This window comes from Perca fluviatilis, chromosome 24, assembly GCF_010015445.1.
Source record: "Perca fluviatilis chromosome 24, GENO_Pfluv_1.0, whole genome shotgun sequence".
In the NCBI taxonomy this organism is placed as follows: Eukaryota; Metazoa; Chordata; class Actinopteri; order Perciformes; family Percidae; genus Perca; species Perca fluviatilis.
In genome coordinates, this window is record NC_053135.1 from 2,797,961 (window position 1) to 2,825,938 (window position 27,978).

At 41.3% G+C, this 27,978-nt stretch overlaps 2 protein-coding genes and 4 non-coding genes across 6 annotated transcripts; 2 read left to right on the plus strand and 4 right to left on the minus strand.

Moving 5' to 3' along the window:
* Positions 1-1,705: 1,705 nt before the first annotated feature.
* On the minus strand, positions 1,706-21,343 carry atp7b (ATPase copper transporting beta). The gene is made up of 21 exons (XM_039793283.1): positions 20,996-21,343; positions 15,241-16,003; positions 13,642-13,875; positions 13,030-13,193; positions 12,744-12,905; positions 12,383-12,456; positions 11,132-11,315; positions 10,264-10,497; positions 9,612-9,703; positions 9,043-9,170; positions 8,269-8,423; positions 7,581-7,715; positions 7,292-7,486; positions 5,979-6,161; positions 5,654-5,837; positions 4,806-4,946; positions 4,534-4,676; positions 4,245-4,448; positions 3,291-3,408; positions 2,465-2,567; positions 1,706-2,275 (listed from the first exon to the last, which is right to left on the minus strand). Exons 1-21 carry the CDS (start codon positions 21,155-21,157, stop codon positions 2,014-2,016), a joined length of 4,020 nt encoding a protein of 1,339 aa, XP_039649217.1. The 5' UTR covers positions 21,158-21,343; the 3' UTR covers positions 1,706-2,013.
* Positions 5,416-5,489, minus strand: trnai-aau. Its single transcript has one exon. It is a non-coding gene; the product is annotated as a tRNA-Ile (tRNA).
* trnar-ccu lies at positions 11,552-11,624 on the plus strand. The gene has a single exon. It is a non-coding gene; the product is annotated as a tRNA-Arg (tRNA).
* trnar-ccu lies at positions 12,008-12,080 on the plus strand. The gene has a single exon. It is a non-coding gene; the product is annotated as a tRNA-Arg (tRNA).
* On the minus strand, positions 18,293-18,365 carry trnar-ccu. Its single transcript has one exon. It is a non-coding gene; the product is annotated as a tRNA-Arg (tRNA).
* eed (embryonic ectoderm development) lies at positions 21,320-27,870 on the minus strand. Its single transcript, XM_039793808.1, has 13 exons — positions 27,705-27,870; positions 26,828-26,980; positions 26,382-26,474; positions 26,013-26,078; positions 25,477-25,602; positions 24,845-24,926; positions 24,016-24,107; positions 23,784-23,917; positions 23,581-23,686; positions 23,171-23,329; positions 22,994-23,067; positions 22,585-22,721; positions 21,320-21,372 (listed from the first exon to the last, which is right to left on the minus strand). The coding sequence occupies exons 1-13, from the start codon at positions 27,822-27,824 to the stop codon at positions 21,320-21,322; spliced, it is 1,395 nt and encodes a 464-aa protein (XP_039649742.1). The 5' UTR covers positions 27,825-27,870.
* Between the last annotated feature and the right edge of the window lie 108 nt (positions 27,871-27,978).

Consider the following 27,978-nt stretch of genomic DNA (forward strand, 5'->3'; position numbering starts at 1 on the left):
TAAACTTGGCCCGGTTACAGATGCGTAGCTGAGCAAGCAAAGGACTCCCCAGGGTGCTGTGCGCATCATATAATAATTCCGTAAAATACATTTTGGCACCCTATTAAGCTTGAGATGAAATGTGTTTGCACAGAAACAGAGATAACAGATTGGATAAGATAAGACTGACGCAATCAATAATAATAAAGTTGTGTAGATTAGATTAAATGCAGAAGCATCAGTCAAGTTCCTTTAAACACAAAGGTTTGTGAGGCAAATCCACTTCCATGATTAAAATAAAAATTACAACAACAGAAAGATCATGCCTGCTGATTCTCTGTCATCCACGCCATAGGATATCATATTCACTCTTTGACCCTCCCCCCCCCTCCCACCACCAACTGTAACCCAAACAGCAAAGCTCTAACACTTGTTGAACTTTGTCAAATCAGCAACAAGATGCAGTAGGAACACCCCAACAACAGGAACAGAAGAAAAGAACAGTGATCCGATTCGTGACACTGTATACCTGTGGGACTGTTTTAACCTGGCAGCAAACACCCTAACAGAAGCTGAGCAACGTAACACGCCAACGGGAGATAAAGAAATGCAAAGACCTCTACAATGCAGAGACAAAGCAGTCGCTGAACAAGTGCATGGCTCAACACACAGGTCGAGACTACAGCGCTATGGTTTCAGATCTCTGAAACTTCCTCTTCTGTAACTTTCCCAAACTGATGTCCAGGTGTGAAAGCTGGAAGGATTTAAACTTCTCTCTCAATCTCTCTTTTTAAATTCTTTCACATTTTTGAAAATACAAAAGGAGTGCAAAACCATGAAAGGAAATAGCAGTTCATGTGGCTCCGATGACATTTCTCTCTTAGTGAAACGTTATGTAGGTCGATGCGCAGTAAAGTAAAGCATGGAACAGAAGCTCTGCATTTGACTATTATTATAATAGGCTATAAAGAATAGAAAGCAAACTGTCACATAAACCCTTCATGGTGAAATGAACCTGGAACCTGAAAGTGGCGTGTGTGCGCGTGTGTGTGTGTGTGTGTGTCTGTGTGTGAACAGCAGTTTCTAATGTTTACGGTCAGTATTACAGGAAAATAATGAATAGACTTGGCTTAGCAGGAAAAGCACAGCACAAATTTCCTGTGCATTCACTTGTTGAAATGTCTGCTGGGAAAAAAGGTCTATTATGGGCAGAGAGCAAGACAATAGTGATATTAATATCCCTAAAGCCTATATATCTGTTGTGAAATGGATTCTTTCTTTTCTGGTGAGTGCATGAATCATTTGATTAATCTCCTCCATTAATGATCCTTGGCACAGCTCAAAATACATTTGAAAGAAAAATTCAGAGAGTCTGCCCTCCACCTCTTCCTCTTCGTCTTCACAGCTATATTTAACAACTGCACTTTACACACCAAGCTTTGTTTAAGACTGACAATCTAAAGAACAGCAACGGGGGAACATTTTTCCTCTTAGCTTGAGTTACACAAACACACGTTCCCGATGGGTTGATTTTTCTCTATCAACTCATGCTTTATTAATAACCTGAGCCTCTCTTTTTCAAAACAGTGTAGATTAACCTTGAGTTATGAATATTGTAAAAGTGCATTTGTATAGCAGTTACACACAAGCAAACCATTTCATACTGCGAGTTTGATTTATGTGCCTGGCGTGAAAATAGAAAAACAAATGCATAAAATGACAATGCTTCAGTAATACCTTCACTTTTATTGTTAGCAGCTTAATTGTTTAGACATATTTAATAAGAAAGTTATAGATCGGTGTAGACTTGGTGTCGTCAGAGCCACCGATAACGGTGCTTTAGTGTTCATAAGCTAAAGGTGAATGCGCCTCGCCAAAATAAGTGCACTTTTTGAGTTTCTCTGCACAATTAGCCTTATCTATTTACATAAATACACAGAAATATTACACACAAAGAGCTTTGCTCAATTGGTAAACACGAGAACCAGAAACTAACTGTGTCACATCTAAGTCCCTCTTCCCTTTTTTTCTTCTTTACAACATATTAAGGTCCTCTGCCGTCCGGTGATCCAGGAGCGAGTAGCGGCCCTGCACCGGGACAGAGTTAATGGAGGACAGTCCCTGGCTGGGCGGGACAACGCTGCTTTGGCTCAGCTGCTCCTGAGCTCTGGCGGGGGGGGCGGGGCTGCGCCGCTGGCCGTACAGACCCAGATGTGTGCTGATCTGCGACGACCGAAGACTCTTCATTTGGCCCAACGCTCGCGCCTCATACTGCTCCACCGAGGTTTTCTTATACCTGGAGGAAACATATGGTTATTAGATTCACCTCCATATGATGAAAAAAATGATGAAAATTCTAATAAAGAGAGGCAATCAAAAGTTATAGGATACACCACGGAAGGAATAAAAGTGGAATGCATACATAACAAACAGCACACCATCCATTCTTCATAAATAGGGAAGGTTAAAGGTTCGATGGACTCACATTCTCAGCATTAAAGAGGACAGAACCACTGAAACCGAGGAGGCAGCCATCGCAGCAGAGCCCATCCAGGGTTGGAGCACCAGGCCAACAGGCATGAACACACCTGCAACCAACAGGGGAGAGGGCAACAGTGCTTTCACACAATATATTCTGAACAAACACGCACTTAAAGCTCACTGAGGAGCAGCCAATGCTTTATTTACTTTGTGTAACTTTGGGCTGCAAGTCGTGTTGTTTGCAATCGGATTTTGTCTTTCGCACCACAAGACGCCACTATAAAACTGTTTTTTTTTGGTTAAATCAACATTTGATTTCCTGAGTACTGTAGGTATCAGGCCATGTATACCACGGTAAACACTGACCTTTTCTTTTTTGGGAATGTGGGGTTTTTAACCGCCTTCATTTAGACACAGATATTCCACGTTTGGAGGCTGTTTCCTTTGATGAATTATCTTTTAATGTGACTTTTAAGCAAAAACAGAGAGAAAAGAAACGCATTCCTCCACAAGAATTAAAGTTGCAGTGGGTACAATGGGAAAAAAAGCCCAGAATTTAAAATGAGTGAGACCTCTTCCTGCAGCACCCCTCGCATGGGCAATGCACGCCTGCCAATAGGAACGCTCTCTCTCTCTCTGAAATGATTATCTTAAGACCTCGGTATTTCCTAGTGAGAGTGTCCTCTACAGTAAGTGTACAGCCCAGTTTTACGACCTGTTGAGTTGCCTGATAAAAAATAAATAAAAATCTGTCTCTGCATTGTGATTCTTCTTAGCAGATAGTGAAGATTCTGTCATCATTTGACTGCTGGTGTATCGTCGGTCCTCACCTGCAGCGATGGGTATTCCTACGAGGTTGTAGATTAGGGCGAAGACAAAGTTGGTCCTTATCCTCCACACCGTCTTCTTCGACAGCTCAACACTGGCCACCACATCCAGCAGGTCATTCTGCATAGGGTAAAAACCTCCAGTTTAAACTAGGGGTGTCCCCGACTACGAATTTTCATAGTCAAATCAGAACTGTCAAGTCTTGCCTATCGTCGACTGATCGACGAATCGTGTGGCTGGGGTCGACCGTCGGTCACGGTTAATGGGAAATGAGACTGAAATCTGTCATGGGGCGGTTGGATTTATTCACCCACTTTAAAGCTATAGTGCGTAGTTTCTCCCCCATGAGAAATTCGAAGTAATGACAACAACACTGATACAAGCCTTCCGTGCTCACGCAGAACGTTGCAGGGAAAAGATATTATATACTGTCTATGGAAAAGATGCAGCAGTTTGAACCGGCGGCTCAATGACCTCCTGCAAGCACAGTATATGGTCGAGCGACCTAGAGAGTGACTGAAGAGAGCGAGCTTTGTTAAAACATAGCATTGAATCAGGGAAATAAAACGTTTCTGCCGTTTCATCACTAGAAATGCAGCTGTAGTAAGTATCTCGCTATCTCTAACGTTGTCCACATCGATATTTAGACGCAACAAATGATATCCAGCTACAAAAAAAGCCTGAAGGTCGGAAGATGATACCCGTCTCATCTCGTCACATTGTTATAAACTGGCAGCTTCCAGAACGTTGCAGAACGGTGCATTGCAAGTAGCCGCAAGTTTACACTCGTCTCGTCTGGAACCTTTGGTCTAAACTGGGCTTTACGACGCGGAGAAGATTGGACTGTCGAACCAGGCCCTTTCGATCGAAGCATCGAATATTCGACTATTCGGGGTCGGTGTTTAAACACGTCGCCGGATCTCCACACAGACCGCCAGTCACAGCGCGTCACCTACTCGGATGAGGACGATGTCGGCCGCCTCGATGGCCACGTCGGTGCCCGTGCCGATGGCGATGCCGACGTCGGCCCGAGCGAGGGCTGGCGAGTCGTTGACGCCATCCCCCACCATGGCCACTCGCCAGCCTTGCTCCTGCAGCTCTTGCACTTTTGCCACCTTGTGTGAAGGCAGCACCTCTGCGAACACCTTTCTGATCCCCACCTGTGATCAAACAAACATTTGATTACATTTCATATATTTTCGGGAGGCTTATTTTTTTTTAGAGCCCTATATGAATGTGTTTTACCTGTGCAGCGATGGCTTTAGCTGTGCGCCTGTTATCTCCTGTTATCATAACCACCTCGATGCCCATGCTTTTGAGTGTAAACACTGCTAACGCTGACTCTGGCTTCACCGTGTCCGCGATGGCTAACATGGCACACAGCACACCTACAGAGAACACACACACACACACACACACACACGCACACACACACACACAGCAAACCACGAGGTGCAAGATAAGGGAGGAAAGGAAATGTCAGTGTTGTTGTTCCAGTTTGCAGGTTTTATCCTCACCGTCTATAGCCACCAGGATAGCAGTCTGTCCTTTGGTCTCGTGGCTGGACATGGCGGCATCAACGTCGGCTCCGACGTGGTGTCCGTTCCTCCTCATCCACTCTCTATTCCCAATCAGGACAGAGTAGGACATAGGCTCAACTGAAAGCAAAGAAATATTGTACAAATGTAACTGAATGTCTGTTGAGTTAAGCGACATTTGAAGCACACTGTATTTATTTGTTTTCTGCAAAATAGCCCATGTGCCAGGGCTAAATTAACGTATTTTTGTTCAATAGCTGTAACCGGTGGTTAACAAGAAGGACTTCTTCCATCTTAGGGTGTACTTTCAACGAGACCTTTGACCTTTGAATACCACATGTGACACATACTTTAGTGAAATCTGAAAACCAACATTTCTCTGTCAGGAAAATGTAGTAGCACAATGTAGATGTAAATGTACAAAGTTAGTCAGTATTATACAGTCAGGGTCAGGGAGTCCCCTGTAAGTAATATTGGGGTACAATGGTTCTGGAATAAGCTACAAGCAGAAATACCACAGGACAAACAATCAGACTGTTCCAAACAGGCACCCAACGTACTAGGTCTTCCTTAATCAGTATCTAAAGAGGGGCCAGTATGGGGTTTGAACCCATGAACATGGCATTATTAGCACCACGCTGTAACCATCTGAGCTAACTGGCCTGCTCTATGCCCTGGTTTAGGCTGATGTACTCTCCGCAGAAAAACATCATTCAAATAAAGTAGAAATTGGATTAAATTAACACAACACATTTGAGCTTGCACAATAATCAACATATGAAACATATAATCCGGAGTGTATCCCCAGACACTGAAAGCCATCAGACCTGCAGGCATGGCCTCGGCGGCAGAGAGCAGGCTGCTTTCGTCGGTGGTGGCTCCCGGCAGCAGGAAGCGTTCTTCGCTCTGCTGCTGCAGCAGATGTTCCACGTTGGAAACCCGGCAGCTGATCCCACACCCGGGCACCGCTTGGAAGTCCCGGCAGTAGCCCAGCAAGTCACAGCCCAGCTCCTGTTACACGAACAGGCAGATTATCAAATGCTAGAACAGTTATCAAAGCTTTACAGAGCGTATAAACACAAACTTGTTGTTAAGTAGACTTTGAAATCTAGCTGTAAACCCAATACTGACACAAAGAAGCATTTCTCTCACCTCTTTGCAGTGTTTGGTGACCGCCATGCCCAGCGGGTGCTCGCTGCTGGCCTCCGCTGTGCCGACCAACGCCAAGATCTTCCTCAGGGGCATACGGGCGATTTCCCACAGCACCAACACACGAGTCACCCGTGGTATGCCATTTGTAATCGTACCGGTCTTATCAAACATCACCACCTTGATCTGAGGCAGCACAAACACAGCATAGTCATTATTTCATGTTTTAATCTTCCTTTTGATCATCTTTGTGTGATAAGTGGACTGATGGTGGTACCGATTCAGTCACAGAGGGTTCCCAACACAAACTTTACTTATTTAGCCGTTATCCATCAGCAATTTGCATCTTCACAGGTTTGTTTGTGATCTCACAGATGCCCAGGATGATAAACGAATTGTATGCAGCAAAACACAAGTTTAAATCCAAGGTGTCCACAAACGGTGCCCCTCTCTTACTGGAGGCCAACATTTTATCATTCTGGGCAGACTTTACACATTTGTGAGATTATGAAAATTGCTTCGAAGACCTGTAACCTGCGGCTGAAAAAAGTAACACTCCGGAAGTAATAAAAACAAGTAATTTAGGGAGAGTTGAGGTCACAAACGGGGTTAAAAGTCACCAAAACCAATAGGTGTCTTTTATTCCTCTTTGGAGGGAAAATGTGCACAGAAAAATGCCCGAAACGTCAGTTGTGTGGCAATGAACTCAATCAAATTGGAGTGCTGTCCTTGTAGCTTTATCAGAGTTTCTGCAGCTTTCACCAAGTCAAATTTAAGACTTAGTAGTATCGCTAAACTTGCACTTCCCCATAGCTGAAGAATAAAATCCGTTTTATGTCTGTGGTACAATCCGAAAGAGATTTGCACCAATACCACAAAAGCTGATTGGCTGCAATACAGGTTGCATATTGATCTCATCTGTAGTCAGCTAAATTATATTTGGGCTAGCGAAAGAAAGAACTACAACACCATGGAATAAAAAAAAGAGCAAAGAGGCAGCGTTGCATGGACGTAGGAAAATTAAGACCTGTTTAAAACTATTTAAGACCTAAAACACAATACTTGAGCAAATTCAAAACTTTTTAAGACCTAAAATTTTGATTTTAAAATTTAAGACCCCGCGGAAACCCTGATTATTCATGATTATTCACTTTTAGGATCCAGCATCCGGCCTTCAAAGTTTTCTAAGTATTCTACATTAGTTAAGCACGTCCGGTCCTATAGTTTCAATATCAATAATAATGAATTGTAATAAAACCTAAGTATCAAAGTGCGGATAACAGGAGTCAGCAGGAGCAGGATGTAAAGAGCATTGCCTTGTGGGCCATCTCCAGCGGCTCGCCTCCTTTAATGAGGATCCCGTTCTGGGCTCCGACCCCTGTGCCCACCATGACAGCTGTCGGGGTTGCTAGCCCCAGAGAGCAGGGGCAGGCGATGGACAGAACTGTGATGGACGCCTGGAAGGCAAAGCGAACTATAACTTCCGCCTTGGAGATGTTCTGGTTGTAACCCTGGGAGGAGGAGACTGTGTTATTACAGTAATATAAAAAAAAAAATACTTTTGAATCTTTGTGAAAGCTGCTTAACATTTGTGAGCGCACCTACCGGGAAGTTCTCCCTCACAATATCAAAGTTGACAAACCCGACTGCCAGCCAGGCCACCAGCGTCAGCAGAGAAACAATAACGATGAAGGGCACAAAGTAGCCACTGAGCCTGTCTGCAAACTGCTGGATGGGAGCCTGAGTACACAGGAAATATTTCTTTTGGACTACATGGTGTTACCAAACTCTCGATTGCATCTTTGCTCTTTGTGCTCATTTCTGTTTCTGCCTTTCTAGTGTTTCTGTTAATAATGAAAATGTAAACAAATGTGCATTTGTGTACATATATTTGGCCGAGCGAAAAGGATATCCTAAATCCATCCTCACTAATTATGTAGATTATAAAGAGAGAGGTAAATTCCTAATTTTCTTTAAAATAATTTTAAGTAGACACTGATTTCTAGAAAATTTGACACTGCATTTTTAAGTTTGAGAATTGGCAGATTTTTTCTCTTCTTTTAAAAAAAGAAAACGTGTTTGAATGCTGAATATATTAGAGGACTAACGTGAATGTTTTTTGCAGTTGAAGCAGTAAGTACTGTGTTACCATTTGTGAAAATGTTGACTGCCATCACTTGTATTTCTTTTTATAACCTTCAACGTTCCAGATCAAGAATGTTTGATCCTACACAGACTTTTACTATGTTTTTTGTGAAATTGTGAAAATGTGAAAGTTTAAACTGCCTCTTACCTTGGAGGTTTGGGCCTCTTCAACCAGTTTAACAATTTGAGACAGAGTTGTTTCTGCACCGACGTGAGTGGCCTCCACCAGCAGAGCACCGTGAGCGTTGATGGAGCCGGCAATCACCAAGCTGCCCACCTTCTTACTGACAGGCATCGGCTCACCTGATAGGTATAGAAAGCCGAAACACAAATGTTTAATTTAAAGTTCCTTCCTAAAATAGAATAACCAAATGTCCTAAATTATTTCTTTTGGTTGTTTTTATTATAACATCATTTCTAAAGCTGTAAAATCAGATTTTATGTCCTTAATGACTTGGAGGTAAATGGTGCCAGCTGACGCATCCATTAAACATACTATCAATAGGGAGTTTATTCATAACTATTCTAAATGCAATGACTGCTTTTACATCACAATGTAAGAAGCAGGATTGCCGCAAACTTTTACTTACAAACAACAATACAATAAAATAATACAAAAAGCAAAACAGTATCAATCAGAGAGCAGACATTTGTCAATTTGCTGCTTGTGTTGGCACAATTTGACATAAGTAACCACCAGGATGCTGATGCCAACACTAATTCAAGTTAAAATATTGTAAATACTATGTCAAGGGCTAATAGCCTGCTAAATTGCATTGCTTTTACAATAATGAACTTGTCAACTGCCCCCTTAAGAGACTCCTGAATCCATTCCTAAAAACTAAACTAAACAGGCAGCATTGTGGAAATGTATGTCCTCCATCATCAGTTATCAACAGGGTATACATTCTCATCCTCGTACCTGTGATCAAGGACTCGTCTGCCATGGAGCTTCCCTCAATCACTCGCCCATCAACGGGGAACCTTCCTCCTGGGGCGACTTTCACGATGTCGCCCCGCTGCACCAGCTCCACCACCACCTGCTCCTCACTGAAGCATGCAAATGCACTTACACTTACACATCTCAAATCTAGTATATTCATTCATAATTAGGGCTGGCTACTGAATTTAATACTTTTTAAGCACCGACCTTATTGAGTATCGAAAAATGCCTCGTCATTCAATACCAAATTTCAATATCTGAGCAGTAAATCTCATCAGCCTCAGTGAGCCAATAAGCATGCAGCATGCTTCTACTAAGATCTAATGTCTGTGATTGGCTGTCTAATGTTACACATCGCATAGACACAGGAAAAACTCTACGTTACACAGAGAGGAGCTGAAAAATAAACAAGATTTTTGCCATAATGTGTAATGTTGTAATTTATATTGTATTGTTTAGGAACCGGTATCGAAATCATGGTTTTGGCAGTGGTACGGGTATTGATAGCCAGCCCTATTTGTCATTCACATAAAATGGTTTTGGACTACCTGGTGATGGAGTGGTCAAGTCCCAAAGTGACCACAGTGGCATCGGTGGCTTGAAGTGACATTAATTTGGCCAAAGCCTCTGAGGTTTTACTCTAAAAATGCAGAAAAAACAAACATATTAAAAACATGGTCTAGTCTCATGGTTATGGATTATTTTAAAGGTGCTGTGTGCACTGTTTTGGCACATATTAATAGATTAAAAACACTTTATAATAGTGTAATGATTGGAAACAAAGGAGACCATTATCAGAATTTACTAAGAAACGTAGAAGGAGGCATTCTTATCGAAAGCAAATGTCAGAGGCAGCGCAAAGGCTTATGGGTAACGTGGTCTTAGAAATACTAACTCCAATAATACCACTAGTAAGACATTAAAGGTCAACAACTATGTCGTCCACAAACTCGTTTGTTTCTGGTGATTATTTTAAGGTTTCCTAATAATATTGTTAATAAGTTTCAAAATAAAAGACCTTTAGATTAGCCACATGGCAGTTTCATCGACAACAATGTCTAACTCATGACATGAAGGAACATCCTACAAAAAAAACATTAAAAACTCTACTTTTATAGTTCCAATGTTCAACCAGCAACAATACAACACATTTGTGTCAATTTCAAAAGTACAGTGCAAGTATATATGTTTTATTTGAACCTTTGCAACGTGTTCCAGCCATCGTCCCAGCGCGATGAACAGAAACAGCATGGGTGGAGTGTCAAAAAAGGTGACGGGGCTCTGGCTGGCTCGCTCCGCCATGGCTACAACGAGGACTATGCAGGAGTAGAGGTAGGCAATAGAGGTGGCTAACACAATCAGCACGTCCATGTTGGCCGTGCGGTGTTTCAACGAGCGATAAGCCTGGATGTAGAAGTAGCGGCCTCCAAAGATCTGGAGAGAAGAAAAACAGATTTAATGACAAAATCTCTGCCTTTCCTTTTCTTCAATAAATGTCCCTGTTGCTGCAAGCAAAGGAGGAATGGATGGCACTTTCATTAATAAGAGTTCTTGCCATGTTCTTAACCCCAGTTTGAGCCAAATGCTATCCAGTGGTTAAGACGTGGTCAACCCTTGTGTTGCCCTTGGGTCAAATTTGACCCGTTTTCAAAGTTTTTTATATCAGAAATATGGGTTTCTTACAACCTAATTGCCCCAAAATAACATGGATGCATGGATGTCGCATGGAAGCCATACAACATTCTTCACCGGTAAAAATAATAATTTCTTCCATTGAATTTTGAGTGTTTTATTGAATTTAATAGCATTTATTTTGTTTTAAAACAGTCTCCTGACTACTTCCTGGATGGGAAGACAACTCGAGGGTTAAGACCCCTCTGAGGTAAAGAAAAGCTCTAAATGAACTCTCCTACAAATGTTATGAATGCATTTATATTTGATTAAAGGCCTCATACTTTATGGATGCATAAAGGAACCAATCACTTTCCCATTCTTACAGGAAGGAAACACCTAACAATTACAATACAAAGCTCTTAAAAAGGTCCCAGCCCCAGATATGTTCCCTTACCTGCACAGGTGTACAGAGCAGGAAGAAGGCCAGGTTGAGGAGGGAGAGGCCGGGCAGCAGGTTCTGCTCCTCAGGCATGGAGCCTCCGTGCTCCTGGTGCTGACTGTCCATCACCATCATGTAGACCATGAGGCCCATGACGGGCAGGCCGAAAACAAGGCTGAACAGAAAGGAGTTCTTCCACCTGGAGAGGTATCAGACATATGTCAAACTATGGAAAGAAGACACCTTTTTCTTGTTTATTATCTGCTACATTTTCTATTAATTTCCATGTACATGTTTGTCATTGTAAAGGGCATTGGACCATGCACTTTCCATAGCACTTTTAGAGAAATACTAATGGAAATAGGTAAGAAGGTTAGAGCCAAATAGTACTTGAGTATTGACATGTGAATGACAGCATCCACACCAGCACATGTAGCCCCAGTGGCCTAATGGATAAGGCACTGGCCTCCTAAGCCAGGGATTGTGGGTTCGAGTCCCATCTGGGGTGGTTTCCTCTTAGTGGCTTAGCAGAATTGTGCTGTATCCAGAAATTAATTGGTATAAACCTGTCCTCTGCTACATTAGTTTAATCATCATAGAGCTGTTATTAACAGACAGGGATTAACAACTCTCTATGGCCAACACAACATAACAAGGCATCTGATACTTTTCTCTGTTTCTGACATTGTCAAGTTGTTGCTTTTGTATTGAAGGTTATTGATTTATATTTATATGTTTGTCTTTGTCAATGCACACAGGATAGTAGGTTCTAGCAAAGTAATACATGGCCAGCTCTGACAGCTAGGGGAGGATGCCATTATACCACAACATGCTAGCACTGCCTTTTATGATTTTGATCTGGACAATTGGACAGCTAGTCACCTGCGTGTAGCCCCAGTGGCCTAATGGATAAGGCACTGGCCTCCTAAGCCAGGGATTGTGGGTTCGAGTCCCATCTGGGGTGATTGACAGCATTTTATTATCGAATGTATACTTCCAGGTTTTTTTTCTTTTTTTAAATCATCTTCATATAGGCATAGGCAGAGTGCCGCATGCAGGGCAGTTTTCTGATCTAATTTGCCCTTATCTATTAAAGATTTAAGTAACATTTTACACTAATTAAAATTGGCTATTAAAGTCTATTAAAAAAAGAAAAAAATCTGATTTTATAGAATGCACAAAAACACAGAGTTGTGAAGGCCAGAGGCCTGAAAGATGATATTTTAAAAGTGAACTTATTCTGACAATCTTAAACCAGATACTTACTGTTGAATTTCTTCCGTGTGATCGAGGTTGTTTTTGAAGCCCGCCTTCACCAGACTGGCCTCGAAACCAAGACTCTGGAATGAGAAACGTAAACCAGAATCTGTCATGTCAAGAGGAAAGGACGTTTGAAATACAATCTGTGCAACGTGAGAAAACTTTTTTGCACACCTCTTTGGTCGGACAGGTGCGTAGGATATGATCAAAGGTAACAGATCAAAAATTTTTGAGAGAAAATCCCGCACACTGACCATTACGCAAGCAATAATTTATTTAGAAAAATACAACGTTTCGGTCCCAGACCTTCATCAGGTAAATTCACACATTCATTGAAATACAATCTAAAATGTTAAGTGATCATCACCTGAATGATCTTGATAATATCTCGAGCTCCGAGCACTTCTGGGTCAAACATGATCTGGGCTTTTTTGGTTGCCAGGGCGACGGAGGCCCCGAGGATCCCTTTGGTTGAGGTGAGCTTGGACTCAATGTTGTGCACACACGATGCACATGTCATGCCTGTTATCTACGAGAGAAAAATGGTGGAAATATATGACTTTTATGTGGCGTTTTGTGTAAGATAATGTGTATTTTCTTCAACACAGAGAAACCAGTTTGTACATGTATTGTAGGCTTTTCAACTGACTTACAGTGAGGTCCAGTTTCCCATGTGTTACTGCGTTGTCCTCTATCAGCTTGGCGCCAAAGCCTAAGTCTTCTATGAGCTGAGTTACAGCAGCAGCGCTCACGACTTCTGAATCATACTTCACCTCCGCCTTTCCAGCCATGAGTGACACCAACACCGTGACGATTCCTAGAAGTCAAAGTCAGGGGCGAATCCAGGATTTTATCAGAATACAGAATAGAACATCTGCTTAGAAATATAGGAAATATTGGATAGGATAGAACAACACAATGTAATTCTGCTAAATAAAACATCACATTCATTATTAGTTTCACTTGTTTTATTTTATTTCATCTGAATACTATACACATTTTGCAATTTGTATTTTAGAAGGCCTATTGTCAACTGGTCTGGGACTACAGCTGGAAATTAGCCGTGGGGGCTAAAGCTGCTCCTTTTACTGTACAGTTAATTAAAGGGGACTGTCCACGATATTATACACTAATAAACTAAACTAAAACTAAATCATATTTCAGTGCCCCCCTACTAGCCACGCCCCTTGGTCAAAGTGAAACACTGCCATTACATTATGCAAACTAAAACACATGTTGTTTGACAGCACCTGAGCTGGCTTTACCCTTGTGTTTGCGCAGGCTCCTCTCAATGTTGGCCACACAGGAGGCACATGTCATTCCCATTACGCAAATAAAACATTTTTGTACTTTCATCTCGCTTCCACAGGTTGCCTGTGATCCAGTGCCATTGCTGACTCCCGGCTTATTGGGCACTTGCAAGTCAGAAAGGTCAGAAAGTCCAGAGGTAACAGGCCTGGACTTTTCACGACCCTGGACGTTCTTTGCAGACGCAGGTTCTGTAGTGAAGGAGGAACAAAGTCAGTGGCAGCACCATGTTTAAAGGGCCCATATTCTGCTCCTTTTCAGGGTTATACATTTATTTTGGGTTATACTTTCACAGTATTTATATAGCACCTCAACCTGCTTTATAATAAAAAAAGACATGGACATCTCACTTTTTTTTTTTTAAATATCGGCCCTTTAAAGTTAGCTAGACAGAGATGGACAGTTTAGCGTCAGGATAAAGACAATCAACAGGGTATATACTGCAGTAGCTACCCCGTTTCAGTGGAGGAAGTACATTCACTTTACATTCACTACTACTTAAGTACAGTTTTGAGGGAAAATTTTACTTCACTACATTTATTCGTCAGCTGTAGTTACTGGTTACTTTTCATATTAATGTATCCTGCTGGAATGTGAACTTCCAGCTTTTGTTTGTATTATTAAAGCAATAGAAACAATCTAAAATATAATATATAACATCTCTGCTATGGTTAAGGTGTGAATTAAACATAAGTACAAGTCAGGAGCTGCGCTTCTCACAGATTTAGAGCTAAAAACTTTGACTCAGCTCGACCTTAACGGCTGAAAATGAAAGAATCTGCTCATAATCTGCCTGAGTTAATTCCCCGTCTTGGCAAGCAGTTTTTCGTCATTAAATCCAACAAGAACGCCCCAGCCAGCGCAAGAGCCCTCCACTCACTCGAGAGCATACTTGTCTGGTTTCCACAGTAACCGGTGGAAACTGAGTTGAGGTGAACATGAGGTGTACTGGAAAGGATTTAATCAAAGTCATTTTGCTCATACAGGTACCACTAGCTTTCTTTGTACAGATGCTACAAATGCTACAACCCGTCTGAGCTATCTTCAGACTGTGATGAACAGGTTCTTTAAGGTTATAAATAGAGTAGTTCTCCTGAATGCATCATATCATGCACAATAAGTCATGGGTGGGATGGTGTACATATAGCTCTAATGACAACAACACAATTCTGGTCATTTCATTATTTGTTTAAATTATTTTTTTTATGGCAAATGTACCATTTACAAACTCTGAAATATGAAAAATAGCTGGTTGTCTTGTCTTCTGTGACAGTAAACTAAATATATTTGGGTTGTGCACAGTTGGATAGACAAAATAAGACATTTGAGGACATCTTTTCACAGTTTTCTGACACTTCAATGATTCCATTAATGAAGAAAATAGCCTGCAGATTAATTGATCATGAAAATGATCATTAGTTGGACTTCTTCTTAGAGGTACATAAGGACAGACATTGTCATGTTTCTTTTCAAACTGAAATCATGTAATGTGTTTTATCCTGATGATTACCATATTTAGTTTGATTTACAGCTTTATATTAAACATTTCTGCCTACCTTCAAGTGATGCGTCGAAGCCCATGTCTTCGATAGCTGCCCTGAGCCGCTCCGGCTCTGTCAGACTGGGGTCAAAGGTTATCGTTCCCTTTTCATCCTTCAGTGACACCGCTATGGACCGCACTCCTGTCATCTGAGAGATCCTCCCTTCTATGGACTGCACGCAGGAGTTGCAAGTCATCCCTACAATCCAAATGTTTACAGTCGAGTTCAATAAGTCCCTCTGCCAGCAGCTTATATCATATCCAGATGGATCATCGGCGGATGAAGTGGCACCAAAACCCATGTCCTCGATCTTTTCTCTCAGCTCCTGTTGTGTAACTAGAAGAGGCTGATACACAATCAGCGCCGCGGCGTTTTGAAGGGACACCTGAATATGTGAAACACCAGGTAGAGGACCAATCTGTCCCTCGATGGACTGCACACAAGACTGGCAGTGCATCCCATCCACCCTGATCTGTACTGCTGACTCCACATTGAATCCTGTGGTCTGCAGCTCCAGAGCAATCTCTTTGATTGTGATAACTGAGGCGTCGTAGTCCACTTTGGCTAAGCTGCTGGTTAAAGACAGGCTGGCAGCAAGTACGCCATTCAGGCGGCAGATTCTGCTCTCGATGGCTTGGGCCTGGTGCCTGGGGGCGAGTCCCAGGAGTTTCAAAGTTGCTGTGGAGGCAGCTTTGGGTGGAGGGTAGAGCTCACTCTGACTCCCGTACTCGTAGGCCAAGTTGTCAAGGCCTTGTTTCTCGATGTCGGGGCCTTTCTCCTGAAAAGATGAAAGAAATAAAATCAATTTAGGGACTGAATGAAAGTTATTGGGTTGGGGATGGGGCCTAACATTATGAGCGGTGGATCAGTGGTTAGTACTGCTGCCTTAAAGCAAGTAAGCACTGTGGAGTTTGATTCCCGGTCTGGGCAGGGCTTTTCTGTGTAGAGTTTGCACGTTCTACCTGTGTTTGCGTGAGTTTCCTTGTACCGTACAGATATGCATGCCAGGTAACTAGAACTACAATTGAAAACTAGCCTTCTGGCTAACACTGGTGCATTTACAGAAATGTTGATTAATTGATTAAAACTGCATCGTCCTAACAAATACATTTTAACTTATATTTCACGTCCCCTGCAACTGCAAAACCGTCATATATACCCTGTTATGTCTTAAAATAACATAACAGCTGTGACTTCCTGCTATCAAACCACAGTGTAGTAGCTGTACAACAGACCTTGTAATATCATGTTGACTATTAGCTGCATTGCCTCAGGAACAAAGACAACACAGACCTTTAACACACTTTTAATATCCGGTTCCATCAATGTAGGCTTGCCTGCCTTGTTTTCTTTGTTCTCTATTCATCCTCAGGGCAAGAAATACAGAAGGGACATATTCCACAAGCCAACCCCCATTCAACTACTCAACAACAACCATTTGACCCCATTCCGAGCTTTATGTGTTCCTTCTTCCCTGGTTTAAAACCTCCATCCTCAAATCTCCGCTCTCAATGAGCAGAAATCCCAATAACTGAGGTCATATCCTCTGTATTTTGGAGATGGTTGGAGATTAAATAAATGGCATGTGTCAGTGGAATTTAGGTGTGGAATTAGTCTGCAAGGATACCAAACACTAAGTACATCAACTTTTATTTTGAAATTCTGACCTCAGCTCTCATAGTGTAAATGTGTTTGGACAAGAATATGGTCTCATCTTTGATTTAAAAATCAACATGGTATCATATATGTCAGTCTATACACCTGTCTTTCCATCTAACCAAACCAGGCAAAAATATAGAAATAACCAAATGGAATCTGCCGATTTTGTTTTTGTTTTCTTTCACAGTTTTGAGCGGTGATCCAGAATGAAAATCTGCAGAATTTCACTTTTTTCTGCTTGGGCTGGAGAAGTGTTAACTTTCTTAGTTTTTTATTTTTTTTAATTAATTTGTTTAAAATCTGAAGGAAAAGCTGCAGAATTCTGTGTCCCCCCGTTTCCATGTGGCTCTGGAAATAACATCAGCTCTTTACTAAACTAAAAGACAAATTTAGAACACCTCTCCGTGTCTCTGATGTGCTTAAGATGTTATGATGTGAGAGTTAAGCTTCGTGGGTAAAGCAACAATTTGCCACACCATAATCTCTCTGTGAACCTACATAGCAAGACCACTGTTCATGCATGCTGGCTGGACTGGTCTCTTTCTGGAAACAAAGACCCAATTTCTAAGTATGTAAACTGAAAAAGGAGGTGGCTGGATAAGGTGGTATATTCAAATTGAAATGGTTAAAATACAACTTGACACTTGCACTCCCGTAATAGGTTGTTATCTAAAATAGGGTCCAGCAGGAAAAAAGCCCAGCAGCTGGTTTGGGGCCTAAAAACCTCATGACTGGCCCTTCACATAAGCCTCCCAACGTGACTCTGCTTAGTCAGTCATCACTGGCACCTCACACAACTGACGCCAGAAGTCAACCCCATGTTTAGGAGCTGTACTCCAAACAGGAAAGCGTCTTTTTAATGTTTTATAATTTATTTGATCAGTCATGACGGAAAATATCCTTTCGTCCTCTGCCATCACATGTATTTTGGAATAACATCTTTCTGCACAAGCTTAGCATAGGATGGTTTTGATCCAAATAGAACCACAATGTCTATCTTAGGAGGCCAGTGCCGTATCCATTAGGCCACTGGGGCTGTACTGACTACCAATGAACATGGCAAATGGTCTCTGCAGTTTGTATGCCCACAACTCTTCTCGCCTGTGCGCTTTACTGAAAGAAAGTTCTTTGGCCCACTCTCCTTTAAAAATCCAAATCAGTAGAAATCAATGCAGCAGCAACACAGCACATATTTGATGGTGTCTCCATTTCATTAATTGACATGTTTTCTGGCTGAAACAGAGAGTGGACTTAAAAAACACAGTGTCCCACATTAAAAACCTACAACTTCACTAGTGCCTCACAAACCTTTGTACTTCTAGTAGAGAATGATTTGCACCCCAGATGGGACTTGAACCCACAAAAATGGAAGTATACAGTAGATTTTATCTGATAAAATGCTACTAATCACCCCAGATGGGACTCAAACCCACAATCCCTGGCTTAGGAGGCCAGTGCCTTATCCATTAGGCCACTGGGGCTACACACAGGTGAATAACTGTCCAATTGTCCAGATCACAATCATAAAAGGCAGTGCTAGCATGTTGTGGTATAATGGCATCCTCCCCTAGCTGTCAGAGCTGGCCATGTATTACTTGCTAGAATCTACTATCCTGTGTGCATTGACAAAGACAAACATATAAATATAAATCAATAACCTTCAATACAAAAGCAGCACACAACTTGACAATGTCAGAAACAGAGAAAAGTATCAGATGCCTTGTTACCATGGTGTGTTGGCCATAGAGAGTTGTTGCTCCCTGTCTGTTAATAACAGCTCTATGATGATTAAACTAATGTAGCAGAGGATTTATACCAATTCATGACTGATTTATGGACACAACACAGTTCTACTGAGCCACTAATAGGAAACCACCCCAGATGGGACTCGAATGCCTTATCCATTAGGCCACTGGGGCTACACAGCTGTCCAACTGTCCACATCAGAACCATGAAAGGCACTGTGAGCATGTTGTTTTAGTTGTATAGTGGCATCCTCCCCTAGCTGTCAGAGCTGACCATGTATTACTTTGCAAGAACATCAGTGCTGTATCCATTAGGCCACTGGGGCTACACAACATAAACCACTTTGCATTATAGTGACTAAGGCAAACACTGACATGTTGACTTCTGGGTTCACGAGTGACTGTTCAAAGTTCAATAAATCACACACAGACAGTGTATCAGGACAAACATTTACAAGAAACATCATATTAACGATTGGATAGCCTTTGCACCAACCAACCAAATGATAACACCTGGCTCAGCATCACCAATTGGCTATAAATTGACTTTATATATTTATTTTTAATTCTAGTGTCTGTGGAATTTACTAATAGAGATGCACCGATTACAACTTTCTTTTCGGATTTTCTTTGAGTTAGGCCAGCCGATACCGATTTTAGCCGATTCCGATTTCATTTTTTCTAACCACTTTACAGCACACACAAATATTTATTTTCTATCTTTTCTTTAATAGAACATTTTGCACAGATAATGGATCACTATAAAATAGAACTATATAAATAAGTGGACGGATACAAAAGGAAACAAGGTAACTTCCAATATTACTGCAGTGACTTGAATGCAGCATGAGGGGAGTGACCCTAATCTGAGGTGTTCCATTGAGTTTAACACTGTTAGAAGTCATTCATTTTAAAAGAAAGTTTATTTTTACTATGAAAATGATGTCTTTAAGAATCTCAAATTCAATGTACTTTTCAGTAAACTCATTTTAACTCATTTTGAGAAAAATACCCATCTGTTTTGCTTCGATTACAACAAAGTTCTTGCACGCAGAAAAGTCCAAATGTGGACTAAAAAAGAAGGCAGTTCATGTGTTCACTATAATTTAGGGTCCCTGTTTGTGATAGGTAAAAGGGAACTAAGTGAGTTTTGAAAAGCTTCTTTTAACTATTTAGAAATGTGAAACCAAACTGCTGCTGTGGTCTAATCACATTTTTAGTCACTTGTCTTTTACTGTTAATCATTCATTGGTTTTCTTGTTTATTAGGGAGATGGCACACATCTTGTTGAACATAAACATGACAGGCTTACTGGGTAACATTAAAACTAAAGCCTTATAGAACATTTGAATACAAGCTGGTAATGTAACTGTGGCAACAATCAGTGTGTTTGATTACACCTTGACACCTAAACCCGTCTGAGATGCAATGACTTGCATGACTACGTTACATGCAGGTGGCATTTGTCCAAAGCGCATACAATACGTCCATTCAACATGCCCAGCAACGTGAGCGGGATGTTACAGATGATACATGAGCATGATCACCGACTTCATTCACTTAAAACAGACGCTTTGCATCAGGAATTCCTGACAATTAAACGTTTGAATCTGGAATCTGGCACAAGGCCTAAAGAGGTACACTTATCCACATTAAGTTAAAAAACTATTGTACTTTTACTCCAAAAATTGACTATTTTCTTTCTGTTGATTGATAAATCAATGAGGGGTGAAATATATATATATATTTTTTTTTTGGATCCTTTACTTAAGTAGCAATAGTGCAACATATAAATACTCCATTACAAGTAGAAGTCTTGCATTGAAAATGTCACTTAATAAGTGTTATGGGCGAAATGTAATACAAGTATCAAAAGCAATAATGCAGAAAAATGGCCCCTGTGAGTGTTATATTATGACAGCATGTATTACAGTATGGTGTATGTTATTACTAATGCTTTCAGGTGTGAGCAGCATTTTAACTATACTACTACTACAAAAATGCATCATATTTTATAAACCAATGACAGTTTTCTTTCATGTAAAATCTTAACTTTTAAAGAATCTTGCCAGTGGAGTAAAAAGTACAATATTTAAAGTAGAAATCCCCAGGTAAAGTACAGATTTGTGCTTTGTGACAACAGTACCTTCCACCACTGTTATCGAATACTGATTGCAGCTCTGACCTTTTGCATGTATTCACAAAAAACTCATCAATAGGTAAAGTCTTCATATTTGTTGTTCTGATCGGCTGTGCCAAAACAGTTGGATCCCTGCTACTGCTACAGATAGATCTCTGGCCCAGTGGAACTTTGAAATACAGTGTAACATCAGCTGGAGATGGAGCGCAGCTCTCCGGAGGCCTACCTTCAACTCTGGCGCACATTGTCCCCCGCAGCAGCCGCCGGCCGGGTGGACGCTACAGGTGCAGTCCGGCTTACATTCAACCATACACATCTGCTCCCCTGCGCCGTGCGACGACTTCGAGACATACTTGGACACATTTTTAGGCGACTTTGGAGAAAACATGTTCGAGCTTGCTCTACTGTCGTTTGGCCTATCTCCACCTGTCAAAGTCGGAGGGCAAAAGTCCGCAGTGGGTAAGCGCTCAGTCCTGTTCCTGGAGATAAGAGCGCACTCCGGCTCAACGTCATTTTTTTGGTGCTCAGCTTTGGAGTTGGAGGTTTTTGGTCAAAGGACGTTCATGAGGAAAGGGCGGGCACAGCAGCCTCCAATAACCACTTCTGCAGAAAGACCCAATTACACGCTCCAACACGATGCATATCAGCAGAAGGCCTTAAAGATGATCTGTAATATCTATTACACTGCAATTTGTGAGTGGTACAGAAATAAACTATAGTAGGCTATGTGTAGAAAAATAGGCTTTATTCAAGTCCAAATCAATTCAAGTATAAGAACCGCATAAAATAAAGGCGGAAGACCCATTCCACAGACTTTATTATAGGGTGATTAGGTAATCATTTTCAAAATAAAAGCCAGTCCGGATGAATTTTTCATAAATGTAAATGCACGCTGTGCTTAAGTTCTTCTCAATTTTTAAAAGCAACAAATGAAAAATACTAACAGTGACTTATAAACAATTTCAGAGTTTTAGCCAAATAAAAGTGCCAACTGCCAAAACTCCATTTCAGAAACCGACTCAAGAATATATTTACAAAATACGTTTTATTGAGTGTACTGAAAGCCTCCAACGTCAAACGGTATTACAGCAAATTGGAAAACAAAACCTGTCAAGTATGCATGTGCGGAGGTGGGGGGAGAGGGGGCATCAAAGCAAACAAAGATGGCATTTAAAAAAAAAAAAAAAAAAGACCAAAACCATGTCTTTTGTGTGAAATAATGAATATAAAATGTGGCACACTGCAAAGAAAACCCATCTTTGGTCATTTCATCAGGTGTGTCTTAAAAGCTCATTTTCCCCCAAAAAAAATCTGCCAGAGATGATTCCACTTGATTAAGCTGGTGTTATAAACTTCTAATGAATGGAGACTGCATAGAAATCTATAAGGCACTTTGCTGAAGGTAAACATTTCCCCAACATGCTGATATGATTCCTGCTCCTCAACATTTACATCTCTGATTTGGAACAAAGTCCATCTTTTATTACTGTTGTGGCTCAAATCTGTTCACCTAAAGGAATAATTGCCAGATCTCCAGTGATGTTTTGTTGGATATAAAATGTTCAGACATCGAGCGTATCTTTAAAAACATCCTGCCAACAGACAAACAGGAAATAAAAACAAAAGGAATCATCTCATCCTGCCTTGGCACTATTTTCGCCTGGCACGAATTCTCGCCTTTTTTTTTTTAAAGGAAATACTGTATTTTTAGACCACACGTAAGATTAAATGTTCAAACAGACATTTCTTGCAGTGTAGGTCTGTACAACAGGGCAACAGGTTGGGAGGATGGGAAGCAACAGGAACCAAAACTACTCCGGAGAATGTTCAGCTGTCGATCCCAGCGCCAGATTGAAGCGTCGTCGCACACGGCTATCAAAATGCTGCTGTCGCGGCTGAAGCTGGTTTGCCGGATGGCCGATGTGCATTTGGGGAGGGTCAGGGTGGTGCACCTGGAGACCAGACAGGAGACGGTTTTAAGTTTTTTTGACCAGACATTTTCATAAATGCAGCCTGGGACAAATCCATACATGCTGATTGCAATCTATAAAATGCAGCAGGCATTTCACACCGAGCCTCACACCCAAAACCTACAAACACGCAAGCCGCCACTCCGGACCGTTTACTTTGGCTGAGATGATGACATCACACTCCGTTTCCTGGGTCACTGAAGTGTTGTGTAACGATTACACAAATAAATAAATAAATAAATAAACTAACTTACTTTGCTTTGTGTGGGTCTTCTACTTCAAGGTCCCACACATAAAGCTTCCCCACCTGGTTTCCTAAAGCGAGCATCTGTCAATCAGCAACAAAAGGAGAGCAAATTTAAGATTACTTTATTCGTGCGTGTTCATAATTGGTCAAAAATACTAATGATAGATAGATAGATAGATAGAACCTTCTGCCAGAAGTCCATGGAGAAGCGCATGTACCAAATGTCGCACTGGCTGTAATCGAAGCGTCCCAGAATCGTCACATTTGACTCATTGGGTTTAATGTGATCGATGTCGTCCTCCATCTTTCCTGGTTTCCAGCAGACAATGGCATTTTCACAGGACTGCAGTGAGACGGGAACAGATAAATAAAGAGCATGTTATTAAATAGTTACAGCTACATACACAGCTGGGGTTTTTATTTGACCATTTTGCCAGAAAATGGGATTTCAGAATAGAACATATTTAAGATCAGAAAGTATTCTGAGCAATTTTTGCGCACACTGTGTTGAATTAGTTGCCAAAAGAAGTAGATTTAAGTCAAGTTTTTACATTGAAGCCACTGTAAATATCTTTACACTGACTACTAACTTGCCTTGGAAAGAATAAGATCCCCCAGCCACCGCACACAGTCCACATAGTTCCTATGGATGTCTCGTGTTGAGAAGTCGGGGAAGTGAATTTTCTGTGAGACGAAAGGCCTAAAGAAAACACACATTGAAATAAATTAATCTGATGATGAAATAAATCAATCTGAAGATGTGATAGCCTAAAACTGACATGGTTATTGTTTTATACCGGTTTGTCTTTGAGGGGTTGTACTCATAAGACCCCCGGATGGCTTTCTGCATTCTCTCTGAATTGATTCGCCAAAGTTTTAAGGAGTGGTCCATCCCACACGACATAATCTTTTCACCTAGAAGATCGAAATCCTGCAGCGGGATTATAAAAACAAACAAAGCATGTTTGAATCCAGGTATTGTTTGAGCGTCGCTATTCACAGAGGGGTTGATTTAACTAAAACACTCACAGCACTCAGGACTTCATCCCGATGCCCTTCCACACCGCCAAATATTGCCACTAATGTGTCCGTCTGTATGTTCCATAGACGAAGGGCATGATCTGAGGAAACAAGTTCAGTCAAGAATTAATTAAATCTATCATCTTATTTCCCCTCCCAAGTTGATCAAAAAACTGGACCAAGTATAAGGTTAGTTTTTCTGTTCAAACAAACACATATTGCCTCCATTACAGGAAGAGAATCTGGCTAACAACATTAAACGTATTATGTTATCAAAGGTGAGCTGCTCTTTACAGACTAATTTATCACTTGCAGCCGTCGGTAGTGATAGTGAGACAGCGGTAGCAGCTAAAACAAATGAGCGACACCTCCTTTACACCGATCCAACGGTGAATATATCATAATGCACTTTCGGTGGGGCGAGGCTGATGTTTGGGGCACCTCCGTGCTGTGAAGTCTACAACTTTAAAAAGCAGGCTGTAACTGGAAAAACATTATATGTGCCCAGTCAACAGTCACCTGATTAAATAAAAGATTACACTTCACACGGCCCTGGTAATAAAAGAACCAGAGAACTATCCTAATAAAAACACAAAAAAAACTTTATAGACATGCTGGTGCCAAAAAGTAGGTAGTAACAAATCATGGGCGAGAGAATTTTTAGTGTGGAGATTAGGTCTATAAAGCCATCAAAGTTGATGTTTCTGCATCCAAAATACAGCCTTTTCACATGTCAGTCATGTTGTATTCACTTCACAAAAACAACACGTGACATACCATCCCCTCACTGGCTTTTCTGTGTCATAGATTAATTGCACTGTTATTGTAGATTCTTTACCTTTGCTGACAGACAGGAGGAGATTTGGATCCCTTGGATGGAACTTCAGCTCATTGATGGCATTTCCGTGACCTACGTAATGCTGGAGTTGAACAAAACGTTTTTTTATTGTAGACACGATCTTTGATTTAATTGCCATTGCTGAGAATGAATAAATAATCATTATAAAACTGAATTAATGTAGAGGGAATCATTTTTGATGAATGGTTTATGATTCAGCCAGCTACAAAGATGCATTTTTTTTGAATAACGTCAATCTGAACTTGGGTCACTTGTAATATATAAAAAAAAAAGGGAAACATTCACATTTAGAAAGGTTGGGGAAAAACTACATTTAAAATGGCTCCCAACAAATGGCAATATCACATGTGGTTCCCCAAAACAAGCCAAGGCAGAAAAGGACAGAATCTCCCTCTCCATCATCATGCTTAAACCACTTGTGACATGCCGTTATGCACACTAAATGCATCTTTAATCAATGCATTTACTTTTAAGGATTATATGGAGGAATGATTGGCTAAGTGTGTGCTGTGTTACTCCCAGACAAAATGCGAGGCTGGCTGGAAAACACAGCCCAGGGTGCATACAAATGAAGGAAGCCTACTGGCTATGACAAGAAAGATCAGCTTTACCTTGATACACTGCATTGAGATGTTGTTGATCACCCGAATGATGCCACGGGACCCGGCGACAGCCAACAGAGGATGGCTTGTGTTTGTGTCATAGGTCCAGGCACACGTATAGAAGTTCTCATCTGCCTTTACACACATTTAGTCAAAGGAAAATAAAAAATAAAAAACTCTCCCAGTGAGCAGAATTTCCCTCTATAGTAGTAATCTACTGTTTACCAGTGACCCTGCCCCCAACCTGCAGAGATGCACACATTTTTACCCTCTGACAGAATCACAGTTTTTTTTTAATCTTGTTCAAATATGATTGTGTTAAACAACATTCATGCAAACAGTTCAAGTATGACATCTTAATGAAGTCATTACTGGGTCTAGCTCCACTGACAAGCAATTAAATATGTCTGTCGGTTTCCTGTCATCCAGGTTATATAGTAGCTGTTAAAAACAAAAGCAAGTGGACCTGAGACAGTGTCTGAGTGACAGAAGGACAATGAAGGAGGAGACCGCTCACAAAGAATCTCAAATAAGCAAAAGGATACGTCTGCATCGACATAAGACTGCAAGAGCCTCATTTCTCCCTGAGAGTGACATTCATACAGAGTTACCTGGGGGAAGAAAAGACAGCACCAGTTAAGTATGGAACAAGACAAAAGGCGACTTACAACTGCTACATATGTCAGAGGTGGCACGGCTCTGGAACAACTATGGGTTAAGTGTCTTGCTCAGGGACACGTTGGTTGATGTATCGCAGTGGGAATTGAACCCAGATCCCCCACACCAGAGGCATGTGTCACATGCACTGCGCCATCACCACCCAAATGCTGTGGTCCAACCAAACAAAATGTGCCACTGTGCACATTCCTGTGAAGCGTCACAGAAATACCACATGAATTACTCAGATCACTTACCCTGTTACTCCCGACTGTGGCAAACACCAGCGGGTCTCCCTCCTTGCTGTGCCAGTTAAACTGGACTCCAAACAGCGGCTGGCCGTGGTCCTCCTGGAGAGATCATTATGTCATTATTCACAAAGTTCAGGGGGTGAAATGAACACAAATCACCTAACACACGCTGGCTATTTCAGTGTGTGATAAGACTGTAACGTTACTCCTATAAAAATCTAATGGATGGTTCAGCAGCTGTTTATGTAAGCAGCTTTGTAAGCAGGATCTGTATGTTTGATACAGGAGAAGGGAAATGGACAACATGCTGTGTAGATCTTTGTAAAAAAAAAAAAAAAATACTTTTGTGGTAATTCTAACATGATCGAAAACCCCAAATCTACTGAATAGGTTTTGGTAGAAGAAATGATGAAACTTGGACTCAAACTGTTCAGGGTGGCGACTGTACTCACCCTCAGGCTGTTGACGCATTTAAAAGAATATCTGCACTTCTTGGACTTCCACTTGCCCTTGCCCCAGCTCTTTCTGCCCGGGGCGTTGGCAGTGTTCGTGGGTGTGTCTGGGCGCTCGGCGTTAGTCCCACTCTCAACACTGACAGCATCATCCTGCAAATGCAAAAAAAAGCAGGTGATGTGTGGACATGTTAAAGATTTCTCCTGCAGAAATGTCAGTATTTGCAAGCTAAACCATCCCTTCTTACTAGTATCTGGAGCCGTTTTTACACTGTTATAGACATACTACTAACAAGTGACAAGCAACCGTGAACACAGAACTTATTTTGTAAAATAAGGGGGGAATTTAGTTACAATAATCTGCATTAGCCTACATCTATTTTAACATCTTGTTACTGTATTTAGCTGCTTCACCAATACACATTTTGCTGCAGCATTTACATGGCTTACTCCAAGTCTAGTGGAACTAGCCTTGAAGAACTTTATCCTTGCACCAGTGGTTACCTTTTTAATTTTGTGTAGCTTAAATCTGCTGACAGAAGGTATATAATGTTTGCTAACGTTAGAGACCAAGGCAAGAAGACATTTGTTTGTCCTCCATGTTGGTAATTAGAGGACATCCCTCATTAACCCGTTTTTTTATCATCTCTCAAACCTTAATTCAACAACTATTAAATTAACTAAGTCACAACGCAGACAGACTCAAGTGGTTAGCAGCGGATATCATCATAGCTAAGTTAACGTTACACCTAGCCGGTACAGATGAACAAAGATGCTAGCTAACCACTTTAGCCGGCCGGCTACTTCAGCACGATGCTAACTGGCTAGAAGCAATTTATTGGATTTGTCGCTAAAGAAACATCGTTTAACTGCTTACATTCTCGTCTCCTGATAAATCGGGGTTACTGTTCTCGTCACTGCTTAGTTTCTGCTTTTTCGCTGGTATTTCTTTTCCCGCTTGAGAAGGGGACTCGGACATGTTCTTATTTTCCCTCATTTTGGCTCAAACTCCGCCTTTTCCGCTCCGCCGCCGCAAGTGCTGCCGGGTATGGCAGTTTGATTCAGTCTCAAGTTGTAGTTAATGTAGGTTCACTTCATTTTTTAAATTTATTTTATTTAGATGGAAAATACCGATTATTTGTGCTTTTCTG